A 22,470-nucleotide genomic window follows, 5' to 3' on the forward strand; every position below is an offset into this window, starting at 1 on the left:
TTTATTTGGTGCAGACACACGAGGGTCCAGTAATTGGCTACAGTATATGTAATTTATCATTTTAAAATGTTCTGTTTCACATTTTTTTAATTGGGCTCATAAACATAACATTCAAAACCTGGCTTTCACTGTAATCCTTTCATACTGCAGTAAACAAGCAAACCTAACGTGATTTTATTCCACTGTATGTCGAAGGGAAAAAAACACCATGATTTTACGTTAACCTTTAACCAGTTTTCAGTAGTATATATGGTTTATTTATGTAATGAAATTCTGAGTCGACTGTTTTGGTTTAAACTTCTTTCATCGACATCAACATGCAAATCGACTGCATGCTGGTTTGTGGTGCCACTCGGATTGAACCTGTGTTTAGTCTGGACTTAAAGACACCACGATGCAGCAGCGCTTTATGTCCTTTCCCCATGTTGCTAAAGCTCCATCTATTCAACTCCATCATGCTTGTCGTCTTATAGATCATTTTACTCATCATCTCATACATACCGTGTTAAATGGGCTTTAACGTACCATTTTTTTCATACTGTTGAATATTATTTATTATTATCTGATTCCAGTCACCATGGTCACCTGCTCTACAAACAATCGACTTAGTTTTGTTCTTTATCTGTTAATGAACTCGATGGTCTGCTGTAACTCAACATTTATTTGATATTGAATGTGTTTCGGTGCGATATTTCCTTTAAACAAGGCATTTCGTTTGGATATACGTAAGAAATACATGTTTTGTAATACTTTATAGTCGATTAAGTCTGTCTGAATGGGGCGGATGTTTCTGCTGATCGATTGGTACAGTCTGAGTACCTAGTAGGGTACACATGATCTTGCCGGAAGTGTGCGCGAACACGACAAGATGGTGGCCACCAGGAGAGGAACACGCGCGGCTTCTTCAGCGACGAAAGCAAACGACGAAGCCACAGAAACGCCGGTGTGTTTTCATATTTATTTCTCTAAACAATATTAGAATTTTGCGATAACCAGTGTTGCTCACAGCCTGGAAATTAAACTATAATAACCTCGTTTATTAAATGGTCCAGTTTTTTCCTATATCCAAGAACCAATTTACTAAATAATAAACACTTCAATCTAATTTAAGTATCTCATTTTATTTGCTTCACTGTGATATTTATTCATTCATAGCCCAGTTACATATCCTGTGTACAGTTACTGGTTGTTAAACATCTGGCCCAATTCACCAGCCCTCATCCATCCCAGTTACTACACAAAGGCCTGGAGTAGCATTTACACTGCTGATGTTTATGGTGTCGGGGCCGAAAACACCAAACTAAAGTTAATCAGCTGTGGTCAGAAACAGATGAAGGCCCAAACTCTAGTCTAGTGTGTTTGTCTGATGCCACGTTCACACACAGTCACCGGTAGGAGTTTCTTAAGTTTGTCAGTGTGCAGTGACAAACTTTTTGCAGTTTTTCCAAGTCCGTTTTCTTGCAGCAAAAATGAACCATTCTGAAGGAGGATTGAGTGTCTGTAAAAATCCTGAGTGTTTATATGTAGACTTTGCACAGGTCTACTGTCTGAACTCCCATATTGTTTGCATGCCACCAAACTTTAACATTTATGGCATTTAGCAGACATCTTTATCCAGAGAGACTTACATTTTTATTTCAATTTATACAACTGAGCAATTGAGGGTTAGAGGCCTTGCTCAGAGGACCAGCAGTGGAAACTTGATGAACCTGGGATTCGAAATTACAACCTTCCGATTAGTGATCTAACACATTAACCTCTAGGCTACCACGTCCCTTCACTTAACTTTTCTTTATGTTGTCGCATTGCCCGACACGCCCACATCATGTCGGTAACTGCTGATGTTGTTAGTCTCCTGAAGACGCCAGCTCTCATTGAAAATGAACAATCTCTGGTCACTTTGTTGAAACGTACTGCTGCATGTGTGAACGTAACATTAGCTGTGGTTCGTACTACTGATCCTCAGCTAAGTAATGAATAAATCATCTGTCAGAATTTTTCGTGAAAACTGTATTAATGTCAATGGTAGCTTGATGAGGATAATGATCACTAACAGAAAACCAGGTCCATGCACACTGTATGTGAATCCGCCTGAGACATTCCAAAGCTCTATGCAGCTCTTCATATTAGCTTGTATCATGGAAATGTTTTGGCACAGCAGTAAGAAGAAATTGTTTGGTTTTGATCTCTTTAACAGGTATTTACAAGAACAAGACATAGAACAGGTATATTGACAACCCCGTCCCAATCTGAACACCCAAGTGACTCCCAGCAGGATGAAGCAGAAGAACAGTCCACAGCTCTGGCTGAACCAGAAACCTCAGCAAAATTGGAAACTAGAGGTGCTAAATGTCAACCGACAGACAAACAGCCAGAATCCACACATGAAGCAGATGTGTCTGAATCCGAATCTTGCTGTTCTGTGGCGTCGGATATCCAGCTGGTGTCCCGAAGCAGACGGAGAGCAACAGTCAGAGTGAAAGCTTCATCTGTGGAGGAAATGGAGGTCTCTAAAACTGAATCTAGTTCTTCATCATTGACTAAAACGCCACGCAGATCTACAAGAGTTCAGAAGAAGCCTGTACCTGTTTTGGGGTCCTCCACTTCACAGGAAGATGAGCACTCCGAGGCTGAGTCTTGCAGCTCAGTGGCATCTCTGTACACAAGAGTCACAAGAAGCTGCAGGAAACCTGCTGATGCTCTCAAGGGTGCAACTCATTCAGAGGCAGATTCTTGCTCGTCTGTAGTTTCTGGCCCACAGGGATCGACTGTCCGGAGGTCCACAAGATGCAGAGTGAAGGTCACTGAGTCGATCCCCATCCACTTGGAGCACAGCGAAACTGCTGAGGCTGCTGCTCCTTCAAAATCCAGAAGGACAAGGGGATGCAGTGGCAAAGCCAAGTCTGCTGAAGAAGGCCAGGCTTATGAATCTGAAGGATGTCAGTCTGGCCCTAGCTTGAGTCCTAGAAGAACCACCCGAACCACTAGTCGTGCAGCTGATTCAGATTCAGAATCAGTATTGACTTCGCTTGATAGTCCTTGTTCTACACAGGGCAAGGGAACCCCGTGTAGTAGCCGAACAGGCTCAGCTAGCAGCAACTGCGCTGTCCGATTTTCTAGATCAAAAAGTGTTCGAGTCACAGTAAATGTGCTTAAGATGCCTGTATTGGTGTCCAAAAGTGTTAAAAAGGACAGTGTAGAAAATGAATCTGAGAACGACCAGGCTGAAACTACACAGGATATACCTGTAAGTTCAACAAAGTCTGACATGGAGGATGTAGAGGAAATGGAGGAGGATGTGAATAATAAAACAGTTTTTGCTGCAGATCAGGAATGTTTTGTTGTTGAGGACAATAATAGGGATCTTACTCTATGTCTTGATGAGGCTGAGGCTGGAGTGAGAATTAAACCTGAGAGCAGTCAAGACATTTCTTCTAAGACAGAGAATGATGTTGAGATTGCAGATGAAGCCATGGACACGCACGAGGCCAGCTCTGTGCAGGAAGTCCAAGCTGTGGAAGAGGAATCAAGTTCCATATCAGTGACACACCAGAAGAGTGTCAAAAGGGTTGACCACAAACCTCAGTCAAACCTCGCAGTAGAATCCGATACCAAAGTTAGACAAAGTTCTGAACTGCCTGTACATGAAGAGAATTTAAAAGTACTGAGTGAACCAGAGAAGAAAATGGAAGTAACGAAGAAGTTGAGGGATGCAGCAGCTGATGAAGGCACAATTACAATTGACCAGGACTCTTCAGAGGAAGAGGTGATGGAAGACACGACTAACAACGAAGGACCATCAAGCTCAAAAGCATCTAAGGAGAGTATAGAGAAGAGCAAGCCTGTGACGGTATTCGTCAGCTTGCTGGACAGCAGTGCGGATGAGGAGAGTGATGATGATGGGCTCTCAGTGGACGGAGGTAATGACAAGGCTGTGGACTTGGAGAGTGAGGAAGATGTGTGCCGTTCTGAGGATCAACCAGGCCCCTCTGCTGCACTGGACTCGCTCACGGGTAACAGGCTGTTTGTTATAGACGCACGGCCTGGCTGTCAACCCAGTGAAAAATACTACATTGATACTAAACAGAAAGAAAGCCATGACTATGAGAAGGAGTCCAAAGTTGTTGCGGATGAAGAGGATTTTGTTGATGAGGAGGGAGATGATGATAATGAGGAGGACGAAGACGAAGACTCAAAAATACTCTTCTCTAATAGGAAGCTGGCAATGTATGAATTTAACTTAGTCTCCTCAAATAATTAGTTACAGGTTTTTGTTTCACTTGCAGTTAACACACACTCTCTCTCTCTCTCTCTCTCTCTCTCTCTCTCTCTCTCTCTCTTTTTTAGGAACGAGTTATCCAGTTCTATTGACCCTGGGTTCAAAATAAAGTCTTTTGGAGGTTTGTATATCAACTTTGATGGCAGCAAAACCAAATCTGTGTCTGACAACCTGAAAAAGCTGAAGGAACAGAAGAAGCAGGATGAGGTATGTTAACAGTTAAATCCACTGTTCTAATGTTGTTGCTGATGGGTATGTAAACAAACATCACAATAGATTACATTCTATAAGGTTGAGGCTTCCGTGCCATCGGCCATTAATAGTACAGCGCAGGCATGGAAGATTTAGCAATGCTGTAGGGCTCTTTGTCTTTAAGGGTTCAGCAGAGGCTTGTCAGATGAGGCCTTGTTTGAATAACATGGATGGCTATTGGTAAAGAAAAGAAACTCTTGAATCTCTTGAACAAGATCCTTGGTAGAGGTTTTTCATTGCAGTGCATGCTGATAACAGCTGTGCTCAGAAGCGTCATGCGTGTGACATTTTAAAGGCAAACAGCAACATTAAATAAATATTGCCATAGTTGGAAACTTCTAGAACAGGTTACATACAGTGTGGCTGTTGATGATGCCAGTGAGATCATGCACACATGTTTCTTACACATGGTCATCCTTGTTCTATCAAGTTTAACAAAAAGCATCTGTTTGAGATCGGTTGCTATTCCAAAAGCAGTCACTGCTAAAACGGCACTTCAGACATCATTGGTCGTGTGATTATGGCAGAAGGAATGAATCACTATTACAGCATTTTTAAGCATAATGCTTAATTTGTTTTGGTTTATTTCATTTTTTTTTTTTTTTTTACACATACCCACTGCTTCTGTATCAAGAATAAAATCACTATAGGAGGCTAAAATAAAAAAAAAAAAAAACCCCAAGTAAAAATATGAAACGCTTATGTGTTAAAGGATGTCTCGCTAAACACTTTTCAGCCTCTATGAGAAAAGTCTGCTTGATGTACAGCTGTGTTTGTGGGAGGTTGCCAGTTTGAGTTGTGTGTGTTGTGATCTCAGTTAACAAAACCTCTGCACTCAGTGAAATGTCCCAAGTCGACGCTTGGGGAATGAATCCTTTTATATTTTTAGTGCTGGATCATGTTGATGGAAGCTAACAACTGTGAGGGATTTGTTCTCTTCTACCCTGAGCACTGACATGAATGACCTAAACCTCACGTCTGTCCATCCATCCCTAACTGCCCCTTCGCTCTCACTTTCTCAGTGCACTTTGGCTTGACAAGTATTTTACATTATTGCGAATTAAAAAAAGTTGCAGGCATTTGCAGAAAGTTGCCTTGCCTAGAAATAGATTTATATTGTGAATGTTAAATTTCTATCACATGCAGGCTGGTAGCCATCAAATGGTCAAGTATTAAAATGTTGCTTTATTTAATTTACTATGTCTTTTTCTTCTAAACCCCTTTGCCTCTTTCTCTTTTGCAGTTGCTGAAGAAGAGTGTGATTGTTGCAGGCTTTGAAAAGAAAGACAGTGTGCCACCATACAAGGAATCCAAACATGCAGCTAAATTAAAGCGCAGGGTAACTAAACCCGTTCAACAAGCGATGCGCTATTTTTTTATGTAAGCAATGTTTTTTTGTTTTTAATGTTATTTGAATGTAACATGCAGGAGGAGAAAGCAAAGACCACTGGAGACGGTTGGTTCAACATGAGAGCTCCTGAAGTAACTGGGGAACTGGCAAATGATCTCAAGGCTCTTCAGATGCGCTCAGCCATGGATCCAAAACGCTTTTACAAGAAGAACGACAGAGATGGGTTTCCTAAATACTTTCAAGTAAGGATTAAGGAAGCTAATACAGTTCCTAAAATGATAAAGCTCTCGTATCTTTCTCGCTTTCGGTTTGTACTCGGTTGAGGAAATTATTTCAAATGTGCTTTTCTACAGGTTGGAACAGTGGTCGATAACCCCATAGACTTCTACCATTCCCGTATTCCTAAGAAAGAGAGGAAGAGGACTATTGTAGAAGAATTGCTTGCTGATGCAGAGTTCAGAAGGTAAACTAGAAATTATATATATATATATGTCATGCTACTCTGGTAAACACATCTAATAATTTATATTTTAATTTACATGTGAGAGAAGTGATTTTAAAGCCTACTCACACACTGCTCATGTATTTTCAGTTTTAACAAGAGGAAGTACAGAGAGATCATGGCAGAAAAAGCAGCAGCAGCAGCTGGAAAGATGAATAAAAAGAAGCATAAATTTCAAAAAAAGAAGTAATGTAAGCTCCAGTCATTTTACCTTGTACACGTGGTGTTTAGGGGAAAACCAGGAAGATTTTGTCACGTGTTACAGCACACGTGAGCTTAGGGACAGTTTTTATTGTGAAAGACAAATTTTTAATGTAATGAATTTTATTTGTAGGCGTTTTACCATTTTAATACTTAAATACTAAAATATATGGAATTCCTAATTTTAATACCCTATATGTAATACGTTTTACAAATGTAAAGAAAAGCTGTTTAAAAAAAAACACCACAAGTAGAGTTATGTATGTGTTTTGTTTTCCTGACTTAAGACGCTTGACTTGTGCCACCAGTTTGGAGGATTCGACATGACGGTTCTCATGACTGATCTCCAATAAATCATGTAAACCTGCAGGCTGTGGAGTTTTGTATTTCTTCTCTTTGGAAACATTTCACATCAGTTTCACAAATGTTCATGATTATACTATAGCACTACTTTCCATTACACTAAAGCGCAGCTGAAGTTCTAGCTGTAACATGGGCCTTTACGTTCCACTGACAGGAAAGTGTAATGCGACATCATACATCTGTGTTCCAAGTTTGTGGACAAATCTTTATTTAGTATGTGAGGAAAAAGAGATCTAAGAAAAAAAAACAGGGACTCGTTTGCAGTGTACGTTCAACAAGTATACTTTAAAGGTTTATAGTTAGAGTTAATGTTCATTCAATAATCAATCAATCAAACATTGTAATTATTGAAAAAATCTCTATGGTACTCAGATCTAGGCTGTGCTACTGTTAAAATAAGAGGAAGAGGATTAATCATGTCACCCTGGTCAGGATGATGATTTTTTTTTTGTATAATTGTGTGATTTGTTCCTAACTTAACATTATCCTTAAAAGTATATCCAACTGCATACTGAATATACTGCATGTGAAAACTATGTAATCATTGCTGTAATGAAGCTTTCTGTAAAAGGTTTATTTAGAATAATTCCCTAGTGTCAGAGATGTAGAACGGTTTGGTTACACTCAGTTCTTCTTAATAACTTGACAAGTTGCCTCAAGACAAAACAAAAGCGAGGTGTGTCACTGTATAATTAACAAAAACATTGAGTCACACCTTCCTGTTGTTGATTATCCTGCCTTGATTCCTTGTTTTAAGTAATCAGCATTATATAACCAGGACACATTATTATTGTGCATGGCTTAAAAATATTAGCACAGAATCTTTGGTTTGGATTTTGAAGAAATAAATAAGCCCTAGCTGGTTTAAAGGAAAACTAGGCATCCAGAGAGGTGACTATGTCCAGGTGCTTTGTGAGTCAGTGTGTGTGGGACTTGATGCTTTTCTGTACAGGTTCTTGTAGATTTTGCCAAGGCTGTCCTCAAACACTGCTCTGTGGGACTTCCCGGTATATTTGGCAGCTTTGTTGGTCCAGAATGTTCCGTTATCTAAACGAACAGATGGCTCTCCAGGAATAACCCTGCAACATAGAGGCATAAGATTTATATTCTGCCTTTAACATAGTAATTGTGCTTTACTGCAATGATTAAGCAATAACCTTAGACAAGCAGTCAGGTATTGTATTGGGTGATAGATGGTTTATGCCACATTATGGAATATTACATTTTACATTACCCAGGTTCACTTATAAAAAGTGTAGCAGAGATTTTTTTAATGATCAAAAGTCTTTAGCCTTCCCCAACTCTTGGTAACGCATTTTCCGCAGGCTTTTTATGGCTGCACCACATTTTTTTAAGATTAAAGGTGTAGTTTAAATATAACTCAGTTTGTGCAACTCTGCCTGGCCACTCACTTTGGAAAAATGATGCTCTGATAAAATTATGCAGCGACAACACCACTGTAGAAGTTTTAGCATGTGCCTGTGATCATTGGTGACAAATATCTCACCCATAAGTGTGAATATCATATGTAGAAAAGTGTCAAGCTCCACCAAAAGAGTGTACCGAAGTTTTCACACTCCAGCTTTCTTTCCACATGTGCATCAATGGTAGTTCTTCTTGTTCATGTTATATAACAGTGAGCATAAGCCTTATAAAGATATATAAATAAGTAAGAGCTTCTCCAGCACATTTCTCTTGTTCAGGCATTGCCAAGTTCTTTGGCTAAGGTTCTACACAACTCTTTAAATCAGATATTAAATGTTCTTCTACATCAGTACACAGTTCAGTCTAGGACCCTCAGCTTTGAAGAAGCATAAATATCATTAAGCACACTAAACAAGACCTCATATATTCTTATAAAAATTGTGTCCTTGTTATTTTGCTGTATGTTTTCTTTACAATTTCCTTGCTCAAGGGCACCTCAGCCGTGGCTGGCCCGAGACTCGAACCCACAAACTTAGGTTTAGGAGTCAGGATTAGGCCACGACTTCCCCCAACTAAAAGAGTTTTAGACTGATGGTTTTCTTAATTTGTGACCTATTGAACCAGTAGTGATGTATTTATTTATAGAGTCTGCCAAATGGCAAAAATGTAAATGCATAAATTTCTGTTACACGATACAGACAAAAGTATGACACATTTACGTTTGATTTTGTTCAATGGGCGATATTGAGTACAGGGCATTTCAAAAGTCTCCCCACACAGGGGAAATTAATACTTTTGAGTAAATTGTCTTCAGTTAGGCCTTTAAGAAAAGATCTTAGCAATTCCTATGGCTGATCAGGAAGCTGTGGCAAGGTTGAGATGGGCATACAGCTGTATGCATAACACCAGATGTGTTCGTCAAGAGAGCAAGAGTGAGTAAGATGCCTCCATGTGTGTTTCTAAAGAAATGCAGAGCATGTTTTGTCAATTTAGTTACATTTTCCTAATGACTGTTTATTTCTCTTCTGTGTAACAGACAAAATTCTTCAGGCATGACTAAATATTAGGCACGATACAAATTTTTTCTTCTTTGATATTGCTTCTGAAATCTTGGGTATTAGCAGGTATTTATGCTTATCTGAAATTTCTATTTTTAATGAAAGTTTTATACTTTACACTATATAACATTTTGTTGTACAAATTATAATGTTTCGATTGAAAAAACTCAGATAAGATAAATATCAAATGTGCATCTCTTGAAACTCAGAAAGAATATCAGAGACAAAAAATGAATCATCTCTAATATTTATTAATGCCTAAAGCCTTCCAAAAGTCTCAATACACAAGGGAAACCAACACTTCTGAACAAATGTAACTTTACTGAAAAAACATCCTCTTGAAGGACAAATCATACAAATGAATGTAGAAAGGACATTATTTCCTGTCTAGTGTCACCCAAACGAGGATGGGTTACATTCTGTGTCTGGCTCCTCTCAAGGTTTCTCCTCATGTCGTCTCAGAGAGTTTTTCCTTGCCACCATTGTGTTGCTCATTAGAGATAAACAGTAAATTAATTTAATTCTGTTTCTACACTTCTACATAGCTGCTCTGAGACTGTGTCAAGTGTTAAAATCGCTATACAAATAACTTTAATGTAATAACTGTAACTGTGTAAATGTATCGTTATATGAATTATTTTGAGTGACGGCTTGTGTACCTGTCTGCAGGTAGCTGGCTGTGATGCAGTGAGTCATGGCAGGACGGACCTGGTTCAGTCTGACCAGATTCCCCTTCTTCACACTGCGTACACACACACACACACACACACACACACACACACACACACACACACAATAATACAACTTTCCTTTTTTAACTGTTTCCGATACATAGAATCTGCAAAAGTGTGCTAACTAAATTAAAACATAAAACATTGTTTTGCATTTCACAATTACACAAAGTAGGCGGTTGTACATAAATCCTACTGGTTTTCCATTGAACACATTTACTTGTCTCATTAGCATCTGCAGTGCCTTTATCTCTTATGTTCTGATGAGGTCACAGTTACCCCAATGATTACATTTTGAAAATGATCATTTTAAATTAAAATGTTGGTAAACAAATAGAAACAAGTGCACCTTTAACTGCAACTAAACTGCAACTAAATACAGAAATAACCATATAATTCCTTAATTTACACAACATAATGGACAATATATAGCTATATACGTTCTATATATGCCACTTAACAAATAATATGTATTTTTGGTCAACTGTCAATTTAAAAAAAACAAAAAAACAAAACGATTTTTATTAAATAAATGCAAAACAAACCAGGCAAACTAAGTATGCTGAAATTTACAGTTCTTTTTTTTTTAAAACAATTTTCCAATAACAATATGTGAAACTGCTGATATTTAAAGCTATATTCTATATATGTATACAACATATGGGAAAGAAAAGATGCCTAAACACCTTTCTCCTAAAACCTTTCTGATGGTGAAACCTGCCATCACCTAGAAATGTAATTATTCAATGTAATTAAGGTAAATAATGATCTCTCTCTATATATTACAATTTGTCACACAGACCCCAAACAGAACATACAGGTCTAAAAAGATGATCCTATAAAGACAAATATTCCAGGTGCAGAGTTTGTTTCCATTGAAAACGCACACACACACACACACACACACACACACACACACACACACACACACACACGCACTGGAGCAGTTTCATAAGAATAAGAAGAATAGTAAGTCCATTCACCAGTGGTTATAACAACACTTCTCAAGTCATACAAAAGATTCTGGGTAAAAATACAAAATTACATTTACAGCATTTATCAAGCACCCTTATCCAGAGTGACTTATTTCAATTTATACAACTGAGAAATTAAAGGGATAGGGGCTTGCTCAGGGGCCCAGAAGTGGCACTAACTTGTGGACCTGGGAATCGAACTCATTACCTTCCAATCAGTAATCCAACACCTTAACCACTGAGCTACCACATCCACATAAATGAGAGTATCAGTTACTATATTAATTCATGAGTAAAATGTCATTGTGACATAGTGATCTTTCATCATACTTACAAAAGTCAGCTTGCGGGGAGTAGCATGAGTGTGTAAAATCTTCTGAACTCGTCTATGGATCTCATGTGAAGGACTGGATGGGCTCTGAAACCTGAACAGGAAAGACACATGTCCAGAATTTTTACTCCTCACTGCCAGGAAAATCAAAGGAGTTTGCATAAAGCAGAATGTTTGCATAAATTTGGGAAAAAACAATGACTCTCATCCACATAATACCGAAAACATTTATTCAGGTTAATGCCATTTGGTTTTGAAGAGCAATGAATACAAGAAAAATTGTCAATATATAAGTGCAAGTAATTCTCATAATGGCAATTCTCTTTTGTGGCTGTAATGCAATACCATGTTAGAACACTAGTCTGTGCTGTGACCCTTAGAGTGGAACAAAAAAGTTAAAAACACACAACACAAACACACATCTGCAACACAAAACACTTAGTAAACATAAAGAATGTACATGTACACAATAAAGAAACATTTATCAACATTAAAACTATTATACATTAAAAACCATACACACAAGTGGGTGAGAGATATAAAACATGTAACTTCTCATTTCTGCAAAGTATAAATGAATAAAAAAAGACTTATTTGTAGCAACATAAAAACATTTCAAAATATGTTATGAAAGAGTTCCACTCTTACACAATTAATATTTAAGAATCAGACCCCTTTACTGTGTAGTAAGACAGACAGACATAAAGGAAGAAAGGCACAGACAGACAGATGTAGACATAGACAGATGCACAAACAGACAAAGAAAGAGAGAGAAAGAAAGAAAGAAAGAAAGAAAGAAAGAAAGGCACAGACAGACAGATATGACTAGACAAAGAAAGAAAAATTACAGAAGGAAATAGACTACGAAAAATCAAAATACAAGAAAAACAGAAAGCGAGACTTTAGATAACAATAAAAAAATAGAAAGAAGGAAAGAAAGAAAGAAAGAAAGACAGAAAGAAAGAAAGACTTATGGGAGAGGATGTACAGATGAGAGGTTTTGGTTAATGAACCTAATACGCGCTGTGCTTCAGACGGTTAGCTCGGCCAAATGATTAGCACACGAGAAGCCAACTGCTGCAGTGAGGACAGGCTGAACTTCACAAAGCATCATTTTATTTCCCATCAAAGACGTCCAAAAGACGTGCTCACTCTCTTATTGTCTGAATCTGTTGAGCCGGCCTTAATCTGCAGCCTTCCGACTCTGGTCATGCTTTCAATCTAGACAAAAGTATCATACATTTCCTAATATTTACTCTACAATTTACGCTCCGGTTTAAAATTGTCTATTGATTTAAAATGTTTGCTCCTGTCTCAGCAGGATTTTAAAAAAGCAGTAGAGACAGGCAAGCAAACAAACATTTGTCGGTTTAGCAGTCTGTTGTTCAGATCAATGACAAGGTCTCTCAGAATTTATTAAACTCTGCGTCAGGTCAGAAGCATTAGATCTCGCTGAAATACAATCAATAGCCGTTCCCCCTTGTTTTCTCAGGAATATTTGTCTTTTTCTTTTAAGTAATGAACAAACACAAGCGGACATCAGAGTTTATCATTTGAAGACAGAGCAGAAGATTCAGCTCACATATGGGCCCAGATTACAATATAGATCGGGCTGTTTGTGTTTTTTTAAGCTGCACATTTTGTCAATAGCACACTGTTTGAAATTCATAGGCGAGATACTGTAGGGTCGAACCATTCAGTGTCTCTTATCCAAATGTAACCTAAGGACAGACAGAAACTTAAAGAAGGCAAGCAAGAAAGAAAGAGACAGAAAGATAAAAGACATACAGAAAAAAAAAACAAAGACAGACAGACAGAAAGATTAACAGACAAAAGGAAAGTATAAAAAAATGATTTGTGCTTATTTTAGAAATCTTTTATACATCTGTTTTAGATCACCTATATATTCCATTTTTTATGACAAAATCAGTGAGACTGGAAATTGTGCTATGGAAAAAAAATCCTCGATTCAGTCCTAAGGAGTGTTTTGAGAACTTGTGATCCAGTTGGTATGTGAAGCTGACTTTCCTCTCACCTTTCTCGGAGTGTGGAGCGGCTCAGCAAAGGACTGTGGGCCCTGGGGCTCCTGGACACAGGGGTCGACTGATAAGCAGGGTTTTTTCTGTAAGAGGGACTGCTGAAGAATGATGTGGACTTCCCCTCAGGAGATACAGGACACACACGCAGAGAATGACCTCTTACCTGAAAGCATGTAGAGTTTCATTAACATATATAGAGTTACTGTGTGCTTTAATCAGTTCACTGTTTATTGTCAAAATCAAATTTCTTTGTCACATACACATACATGCAGAGTACGACATGCAGTGAAATGCTTTTTAGGTCTCAAACACAGAAAGGAATGGAATCAAGGATAAAAATAAAACCAAAAGGAGGTAGATAAGTAAAAAGTATAAACTATATAAAATATATGAAAATATACAGTACTGTGCAAAAGGTTTAGGCAGGTGTGAAAAAATGCTTTAAAAAATGGAAGTGTTAAAATTTTTTTTTCATAAACGAACAAAATGCAGTGAATGAACAAAAGAGAAACCTAAATCAAATCAATATTTGGTGTGACCACCCTTTGCCTTCAAAACAGCAGCAATTGTTTATGTTCTATAAAGCTGCTTTGAGACAATGTCTATTGTAAAAAGCGCTATACAAATAAACTTGAATTGAATTGAATTCTTCTAGGTACACTTGCACACAGTCTTTGAAGGAACTCGGCCGGTAGTTGTTCCAAACACCTTGCAGAACTAACCACAGATCTTCTGTGGATGTCGGCTTTCTCACATCCTTCTGTCTCTGCATGTAATCCTAGACACACTCGATGATGTTGAGATCAGGGCTCTGTGGGGGCCGTGCCATCATTTCATGCTGGTTTGAAGGCAAAAGGTAGTAACACCAAATATTGATTTGATTTAGATTTTTCTTTTGTTTGCACACTTTGCATTTTCTAAACTGACAGAAATAAACACTCATTATTTATATTTCTGAAAGCATTCTTTGTTTACAGCATTTTTTCACACCTGCCTAAAACTTTTGCACAGTACTGTATGTATATACATAAATGCATATGGTGGTATAAACTATATAAAAAATATATGAAAATATATGGGAAAGGATATCGGCAGTTCCTCTGTAACTTACTTATATTGTAACTTACTCAAAGAAGTTTTGATCTGAAATGTCCATAAAGATCAGCAGATAAAATCAAATATGTAAAAGTATATAAAAGCATTGTACAAAATAGCATGCTGTAATAGTGGAAGTGTGGCAAACTCACAGATGTCTGCTGGAAGGAGTTTCTCTTTGGTGAAGACTGTACAGCTGAAGCTGTTGTTGGAGATTCAATCAGTGAAGAGTTGGGACTACAAGGAACCTGCAAACACAAAATTCAATCAGCTTTCTTTTCACTTCTTAACAAAGACAAGCAATCTCTTGACGCAAAAGAGCACAAAAAACTGACAGTGGAATTATTTACTCAGTTGAATTTGCCTTCCATTTAAAAATTATTGACTTTTTCTGGAAAGGTTAATGCAAGGAGAAAAACTCTCAGAAACAGAGTGAGTTCATTTCATGCAGCTGACTCATTTCAGGTGCCTCTGTGCCATTTTACCTGGCAGTGATACTGCAATTAAATAGACTTCTAAATAAACAAGTTCTCACTTTAGAAACACACACATTTGTTAAATATTCCTTCTTCTTTTTTATTTTAATAATCAGTGTTTGACTCTTAAGCTACTTAGGTTAATTGTTGCCCCAGGACGTACTCAGAAAATGCTAGGCACTTTATTTTCAAAGGTTCAAGAATGAAAAATGCCATGTTGATATGACATGTCTTAGATCTGAATCTCGCCTTTCAGAGCATGACAGCTTTGATATTTACACCTCGGGACTTGTTTGTGTAGTGAAAACACTGAAGGAAACAGGAGGGGAGCTTTTCCTGCACTTTACTCATAAAAGAGGCGGTCGGGCCGAGCCGAAAATGTGGCCGAGACCGTAATTTAAATTACTCAGCAGCAGTTTTCTTTAAACCTTTGACAGATTAATCATAAGTTACATGCCTAAATTTTAGTACAACACTTAATCAAGGTTACAAGAGGCAAATAAAAAAAAGCTAGTGTTGCATAAGTATCTGTTATAAATACAAAAGTGCATTAAACACCGGATAAAATTTTGAAAAAAGATAAAGATCCTGAAATGAACTTTCAAAAACTTCCTCACAACAAAAGGTGGCTGAGGGGCAGTGTCTTTCTTAAAGGTGTAGGGTCCGAGATGGAGGTGGTGGAGACGCTGTGTGGCATCGTCAGAGAGTTGGCACATCCTACGGTGAGTGTATGGTGATGGGCAGCGGCTTTGTGATGCGACTGTAGGCATCTGGTAGCCACATGGTTCTACTGAAGGTGGCTTTGGCTTTCTTGGTCTTACACCACAGGCCTTAGAGGTTGAAGCTCCACGTGGCTAGAAAGGAAAAGAAAATATTCATTTTGCAACACTTTCAACTGTGCTCTTGGTCTAAGGTTGATATGTCTTATTATTCCATTAAATTATATTAATCCACTCATTCTAATAAGTTATAGTTCCTACAGTAACAACTCTTTTACAAAGAGTAATGATTGATGGTTTGCATAAAAACGCATAATCATTAAAATAGTAAAGCTTTCTGTTGGTTAATGGAAAGAGTTTCCAGTATCAATGGATATGTTTATCAGTATCAACCAGTATCAACGTGTCCTTCAGATTCCCAGATTCCCTGCTACAGCATTACATTACAGACTGCAATTTCTTTTGCCTTCAAGGCCGAGCAAAGAGTCGAACTAATAATAGTAATTTACTGGTCTCACAAAGTTAGACAACTTTTTTTACAGTTTTTAATTGTGATACAACAAAATTCTGTAATCTTTGGCAAATTTCTGTGGAATGAATAAAGCTCTTGGAGATATGCTGTTATAGAAAATAATCAACTGCAACACTGTACTGCCATCACACCATCCTGTCATTGATTATTTTCTATTTTGATAGCAAACCCCACTGTGTTTCATTCCTTACATTAAGAAAAAACACTCCATTACACTGCCTGTGGAAATTAAACGCTGAAATTTGTCAGTAAAATGCCAAAGAGAAATAAAGTTTCTTGTTTTGTAATATTCCCCAAGAGCGCTGTCTGACACTTCTAGGAAATTACATGTTGATAACACACCGAAACACAACATCCAGCTCAATCCAAACACATAAAGCCGAATGTAAACCTTCTCTTGCTTCCAATCTCACCTTTACAGGAAAATTACTTCAATAACTAATCTCAGCTAACATAATTCTGAGTTCCAATAACTGGGTTCCTGTGGGCGCTGCTTAGATAAATACGTTTTTAAAAATGTTAATTGCATTCGATGGTCGGTTTCAGACTAATATGATAATGGCATTACATGGATGTAGAAAAAAGAAACAAAGATAATTTAAATGCTAATTGGAACATCCTGGCATATTAAGTCATTTTTAAAAAGCAGAGAAAAAAATAAACCCTGACAGAGATTGCTATTTGAAGAGAACAGATCTAATGGAATTAAAGTCGCCGGTCCCCCGTACACATAGGGATAGGAGCTGTATTCTCCTTTCGTTCTTTCTCGCTTAGTTTTCTCTTCTGTTGGTGGAGGCACAAAGAGCTTGCTTTAAAGCGTGAGTCGTGCTTGTCTGATGTGATTAGTGGCTTTGCTGGTGTTGGTAACAGAAGATAAAGCCGGATGTCCTTGAAACAACAAAGCCAGCACCGAGAGTAGCTTATTAAAGCAGAAACAAGCTCTCTTCAAATGAACTGCATGCAAATCGCAGAAAAAGCCCATTTAAGAGCATGCTATTTCAAGTCCAAATCAGAAGCGTCCACAAAAGCGACACGCACAAAAATAGATCTAGAGAATATGACAACAGGCGAACTGGACTAGACAAGAGAATTTAATGGACAGAAAAAAGAAAATAGGTGCCTGTTATAATCTTAGTCTATTGTATCGGCAGCATAAGAAGTGTCAGTTTAAAAAAAAATATATAAAAAAACCTAAAAAGCTAGTTGGAAAAAGAAAATTTTTTATCCCTAACAGTCCCTAGTTAAAACAGCAAAAGATTCCTGCCAGCCAATCCATTCATATTTACTATTTGTACATCACAATTCCTCTCTGCAGTCTCTACATTCAAGATATGGATAAGTACTTCACTCTAATAGCCATCTCCTAAAAGCACTGCTCAAGGATACAATGAGATACTAATAGTATCATGAACACTACAGAAATATGAAAGATACTATATTGTTTCCATTTGAGACAGTTTTTATACTGTTGTGTTCAATGTGCCTTTCAGGAGACACTGCCACTAAAAACCTAAAGTTAGACCACTTTATAAAACACATGCAATGGGGAGATTCAAAGGCCATATGTCGATGTTGGTCTCATCAATACAGCTCTCTGTAATTATCGTTACAAAAAAATGCCCATCCTTAAAAGTGCTTTTAAATCCATTGAGATGTCAAGAGCCAAAGAGATGAAATATATATAGAGGGGCAGATAATTAGTTGATTGACAGGGCTATTCTATGTGTCGCCATACAATTCTGTAGATGCCTCTTAAAAGCCACTTTTCTCTTTTACAATTGTATGTTAAATTAAAGAGTTGTACAATAATGACAATTAAAAATATGACCAGAATATGATATATCCTTTTGAAAGTTACCTGTTATACAAGAGTCAGCCAGCATTACCCTGTGGGTCAAATCTGTTCATCTGAACAAGATAGGCTTCTCAGTAAAAGCACCAGAAAGCTGTAGAAAGTCTGAATATTACAAAGTTTGTATACCATGGCAATTCATTTCTGTAACTCCAAGATAGCATATAGTCTCCCTGCCAATCACAGTTAAACTATTCAAATCGGTGGCATTTGTCAATTAAAATTGTATTCATGTAGCACATCTAATAATGGACATTGCCTCTTAAGCTGCTTTACAGAAATGAATCAGCTTATGTACGCAGTAGAGGGCAGACAGCACTTTCATCAAAGTATGTTACACTGCCCTTTGATGCAGCAGGAGCAGCAGATGCCACCACCATGTTGTTGATTGTTTTCCTAGTTTTCCTACTAGCGTTAGGGTTTGTTGATGAACAAAAATACAAAAGAATTTAATAGACAATTGTATGAATAGGCTACGCAAATATTTCTTATATTTGAGGACTATAAGAATTGTAGACAATCAGCATTGAATAAATCTGGTTTGTCACAACAATTTCTAATCCCTGCTCAATAATATATAATATAATATATATAATATAATAATAATCAGCATGATACAGAATATAATATTGATTTCCCACGTCTAAGCTAAATTTGTGCATTGGCACAAGTAAAGAATTATTTGTTAATTCCATTAATTGTGATATTGTCCATTTTATTAGAGAAGGAAAAACTGAAGAAGAAAACAAGACTCACTGAGACAGCTGGCTGGTTACTTTTCATATCGCACTCTTCAATAACAGATGTGGTTGAAAATTCCACTCTGGGTGAAATCCCCTGAGGGAATGAGATGAAAAAAAAACAAAAAGAAAGAAAATCTGAAACTTTAAAGACAGTCGGCTGAGGAAGATAATGACACTCTTGGCAGATCAATTTACCCAAACAATCTATGTCTTGAAGCAAATAGCAGGAAAATGGCAATGGCTTTTACGATGCGTCATAGATATCACAGCACAGTGAGTGGATGAGATACACACCGGGAACGAGGCAGATTTCTTCATGAGAACTTCTCTGTCTGAACCTGGGGATTCGGGAACCAGGCTTAGGCCTGGATATAGGAAGTTTCTGGTGTTCTCCTCAAATGTGGCCAGAATTTCACCCTCTGTGTCATCAGTCAAGAGAGAGATGCAGTTCCCAGCTTAGTCAAAGTGCTTTTTTGATAGCTACCTGCTGAAGCTTGAGCAGCAAAAGCAGCCCTTTTATGCACATTTTAATAATTTGGAAAGTATGGTCAACATAGTTTCACAAAGGTGGAATTGTAACTAATTCAAAAAGCCTGATATATTTACAGTGCAGATGAAGACACCATAATGTCAAAAGCTCATTATCATCAAATTTGTTGCTTATATGGCACCCAAATCGCACTGAGTTCCTATACACCATGCTGTCACATGGTACACATGCAGGATTGCTTGTTAATCAAATTTACTGAATAATAATTAAAAAAACAAAAACAAAAAAATCCCAAAAAGTACACACTGTTTCACACCAACAAAATCATGATTCATGTTAAGCAGTCTGTCTAAAGTCAGGATTAAGCTACAATTCTGATGTGCAGCCGTCAATGAGGAAATAGACAATCTCCTACCTGGGGGAACAAGCTGGATGAGCTCCAAACAAGTTGTATCATCTGAAGAAAAAACAAAAGTGTGTATGAGTGTTTATTAGTTTATTGATCTGGTGTATATGAGAAAAAGAAGTGGGAGGACTGAACATGACCCCACATAGCTCTTACTCTGCAGATGATCAGCTATATCACAAGGATCAAATGCTCCGGTGAACCTCTGATGATGAGAGAGATTGAGTCAAAATTCATTCGTTCACTCATTCATTCATTTTTGTTTTTTCAATTAAACTCACTAAGAGGTTTTGCTTTTGTGGTTTAAACTTCTTTCATTTACATGTTTTTCTATTTTCACACTGGATGTTTTTATTTATTTATTTATTTATTTATTTATTTATTTATTTATTTATTTATTTATTTTTTATTACCCATAATGCTTATAACCACCTGCTGATAGAGGCACCAGGGGGATTTAGCCCTTGCTTCATCTTTACCTCAAGAGAGCTGTGCAGCAGCGCTTTAATCTTTTTGTCTTTCTCTTTTTGACTTTTTGTAGTTCTCACCTTCTCATCTGTACACTCTGCTCAAACAGATCAGGTTCCAAAGCTTCAACTTTCATGTTAATACCACCGAAATGCTGCCATGCTTGTAGATCAAAAACTAGCCAAGCAGGGTCTGTGCCATAGCTCAGTGCAAGCTTCTACTCTGGATTTCTCATTAATATGACATCGAATGGTGAGTGATAAAAGAATCTCATGCTTTTTTGTAAATCTGACAGTTACTACTTAATGTTTAAGATCTTTGAAACTTAACAAACACCATTGTCACTGCACTCCCTGTGTGATGTCAGATCGACACACAGCAGATAGATTTTTCAATTAGCGTCAATCAAATGAATATAAAACAAATATTAGAAATACAGTATGTCACATGAATGTACATACTATATATCTCAGTTAAACATACAACATCCAAACTGTACACATTAATCATCAGGTATTGCCAGATTTAGTAGCCAATAGGATTTATTTAATCCACCTCACCTTAGTAAATACTATGTTTTCATGCAGCAAAAGAGGGAAGGCGGAGGAGACACATTTTGTTTTGTGGTATTGTCCCATCATCCGGACGCTCAAGTACACGTCCTCACGGGATGGTAAAAGGACCCCTGGACAAGTGATCTAAAGAGAGCAATAATTCAAGCAATGAGCTCAGTTATGTAGAGTCCACCATGTTTTAATGTTTTCCCTGGTCACAACACATCTGATCCAGCTAATCAGTTGTTCCTGAGTTGAAGTGAATGTGTAGCAAAGCAACATAAAATTTCATCATTAGCAAACATTCAAATATTTCTAAAAAGCATTAAGACATATCTTGGTTAAGATTTTGATCAATATATTTTCTCTGTTATTTTTTTTTTGTTTCAATGTAATAAATGATTATTATTATCATTATTGTTGGTTCTTTATTCTTTACATTTTGTTTTTCTTTCTGCTTTTGACCTGGGAAGCACTTTATCAGAATCAGAATCAGAATGAGCTTTATTGCCAGGTATGTTTTCACATACGAGATATTTGTTTTAGTGACAGAAGCTCCACAGTGTAACAGAATGACATTGACAAGACAAGAACACATATAAACATTATAAACATTATATATATATATATATATATATATATATATATATATATATATATATATATATATATATATAAACACATATATTATATATACACTGTCAATAAACATACAGTTTAAGCTTCATTTTATGTATAAAATGTGCTATACACAATGTATTATCATCATCATCATTATTATTATTATAGTGAGTATTCCAGGACCAGGGGTGAGAACCTGTGGGATCAGGGATGGGAGCCCTGATTAGATGTAACTTGGTCATCTAGAAAATGCAAAGGAAAAAACGTACTAATAGCCACCTCTTTTTCAAATGATCTGCTTTCACATGAATGTAGAGTTAAGATTTTTGTATCTGATCCCTGAAAAAATGACCACAACACACCAAACTGTACAACTGAACACTGTTTGTGTTTCTGACTACTTAGCAACAATGCTAACGCTACGTTAGCCGACTAGCATTTGCTGCTGTCAGCAAACGAACAACGAAAAATAACCCAAAGTGTAAATTCATGTGCGTGTGTGAACTCACAGCGTGTAGTTTTAGTTCTACAGTACATCTCAGAGCTTTTCGTCGTGGTCTTGTTTTTAAAGTTTGCCCTGGCGGTGTCAGTCCTCCCATCTTTACCACTATGTTGTCATAGCTGCAACGGACGCTGTTTAAAAGTTGCTTGATTTAAACGGGAAGTCGGTCACGTGACCTCTAGTTTCCCTTCTCTTGTAATGATGGGAGTTCCTTCTGTTTTCAGTCAGATGATGTAGCTCATGTGTGCAGTGTTGTATATGGACAAAACTATCTGCACACTGCAATCTAACAGTATTAACACGGGGTTAAATGAGAATTCCGGTATATAAGGTCTATCTTTGCTGTTATAACACACTGGAAGGATTTCTACTAAATTACGGAGTGTGGCTGTACTGATTTGTGCTCATTCACACACACTGAGGTGTGTTTCAGTTCATCCTATGATCTGTGACGTTGAGATCAGGGATTGGGACATTCAAGTTCCATCTCATCAACCTTGTCTTTG

General features: G+C 37.4%; 2 protein-coding genes across 4 annotated transcripts; one reads left to right on the top strand and one right to left on the bottom strand.

The window, feature by feature from the left end:
- Positions 1 to 315: 315 nt before the first annotated feature.
- Positions 316 to 6,938, top strand: dnttip2 (deoxynucleotidyltransferase, terminal, interacting protein 2). 3 transcript variants are annotated; one of them, XM_047822928.1, is made up of 8 exons: positions 316 to 943; positions 2,198 to 4,227; positions 4,348 to 4,486; positions 5,775 to 5,870; positions 5,960 to 6,124; positions 6,236 to 6,345; positions 6,475 to 6,575; positions 6,894 to 6,938. In XM_047822928.1, exons 1-7 carry the CDS (start codon positions 869 to 871, stop codon positions 6,572 to 6,574), a joined length of 2,715 nt encoding a protein of 904 aa, XP_047678884.1. In that variant the 5' UTR covers positions 316 to 868; the 3' UTR covers position 6,575; positions 6,894 to 6,938. The 3 variants fall into 3 exon arrangements, with proteins under 3 accessions (XP_047678884.1, XP_027022233.1, XP_047678883.1); XM_027166432.2 differs by having other exon boundaries at positions 6,873 to 6,932; XM_047822927.1 differs by lacking the exon at positions 6,894 to 6,938 and having other exon boundaries at positions 6,475 to 6,594.
- Positions 6,939 to 7,501: 563 nt separating this feature from the next.
- Positions 7,502 to 22,140, bottom strand: spata6 (spermatogenesis associated 6). Its single transcript, XM_027166434.2, has 12 exons — positions 21,972 to 22,140; positions 20,848 to 20,985; positions 19,976 to 20,024; positions 19,829 to 19,870; positions 19,218 to 19,342; positions 18,937 to 19,017; positions 15,695 to 15,931; positions 14,754 to 14,849; positions 13,503 to 13,669; positions 11,471 to 11,561; positions 10,091 to 10,173; positions 7,502 to 8,027 (listed from the first exon to the last, which is right to left on the bottom strand). Exons 1-12 carry the CDS (start codon positions 22,059 to 22,061, stop codon positions 7,844 to 7,846), a joined length of 1,383 nt encoding a protein of 460 aa, XP_027022235.2. The 5' UTR covers positions 22,062 to 22,140; the 3' UTR covers positions 7,502 to 7,843.
- Between the last annotated feature and the right edge of the window lie 330 nt (positions 22,141 to 22,470).

Source organism: Tachysurus fulvidraco, chromosome 14 (assembly GCF_022655615.1).
Source record: "Tachysurus fulvidraco isolate hzauxx_2018 chromosome 14, HZAU_PFXX_2.0, whole genome shotgun sequence".
Lineage (NCBI taxonomy): Eukaryota > Metazoa > Chordata > Actinopteri > Siluriformes > Bagridae > Tachysurus > Tachysurus fulvidraco.

What these genes read in the sequence shown, in the direction of transcription:
- dnttip2 (XM_047822928.1), top strand. Translation starts at nt 869, where the DNA reads ATGGTGGCCACCAGGAGAGGAACACGCGCGGCTTCTTCAGCGACGAAA. An exon ending in ACGAAGCCACAGAAACGCCG is followed by an intron (nt 944 to 2,197) that starts GTGTGTTTTCAT and finishes TCTCTTTAACAG; the next exon opens with GTATTTACAAGAACAAGACA. An exon ending in GGTTTCCTAAATACTTTCAA is followed by an intron (nt 6,125 to 6,235) that starts GTAAGGATTAAG and finishes GCTTTTCTACAG; the next exon opens with GTTGGAACAGTGGTCGATAA.
- spata6 (XM_027166434.2), bottom strand. Translation starts at nt 22,061, where the DNA reads ATGGGAGGACTGACACCGCCAGGGCAAACTTTAAAAACAAGACCACGA. An exon ending in TAGAACTAAAACTACACGCT is followed by an intron (nt 20,986 to 21,971) that starts GTGAGTTCACAC and finishes TGCTCTCTTTAG; the next exon opens with ATCACTTGTCCAGGGGTCCT. An exon ending in ACTCCTTCCAGCAGACATCT is followed by an intron (nt 13,670 to 14,753) that starts GTGAGTTTGCCA and finishes ACATGCTTTCAG; the next exon opens with GTAAGAGGTCATTCTCTGCG.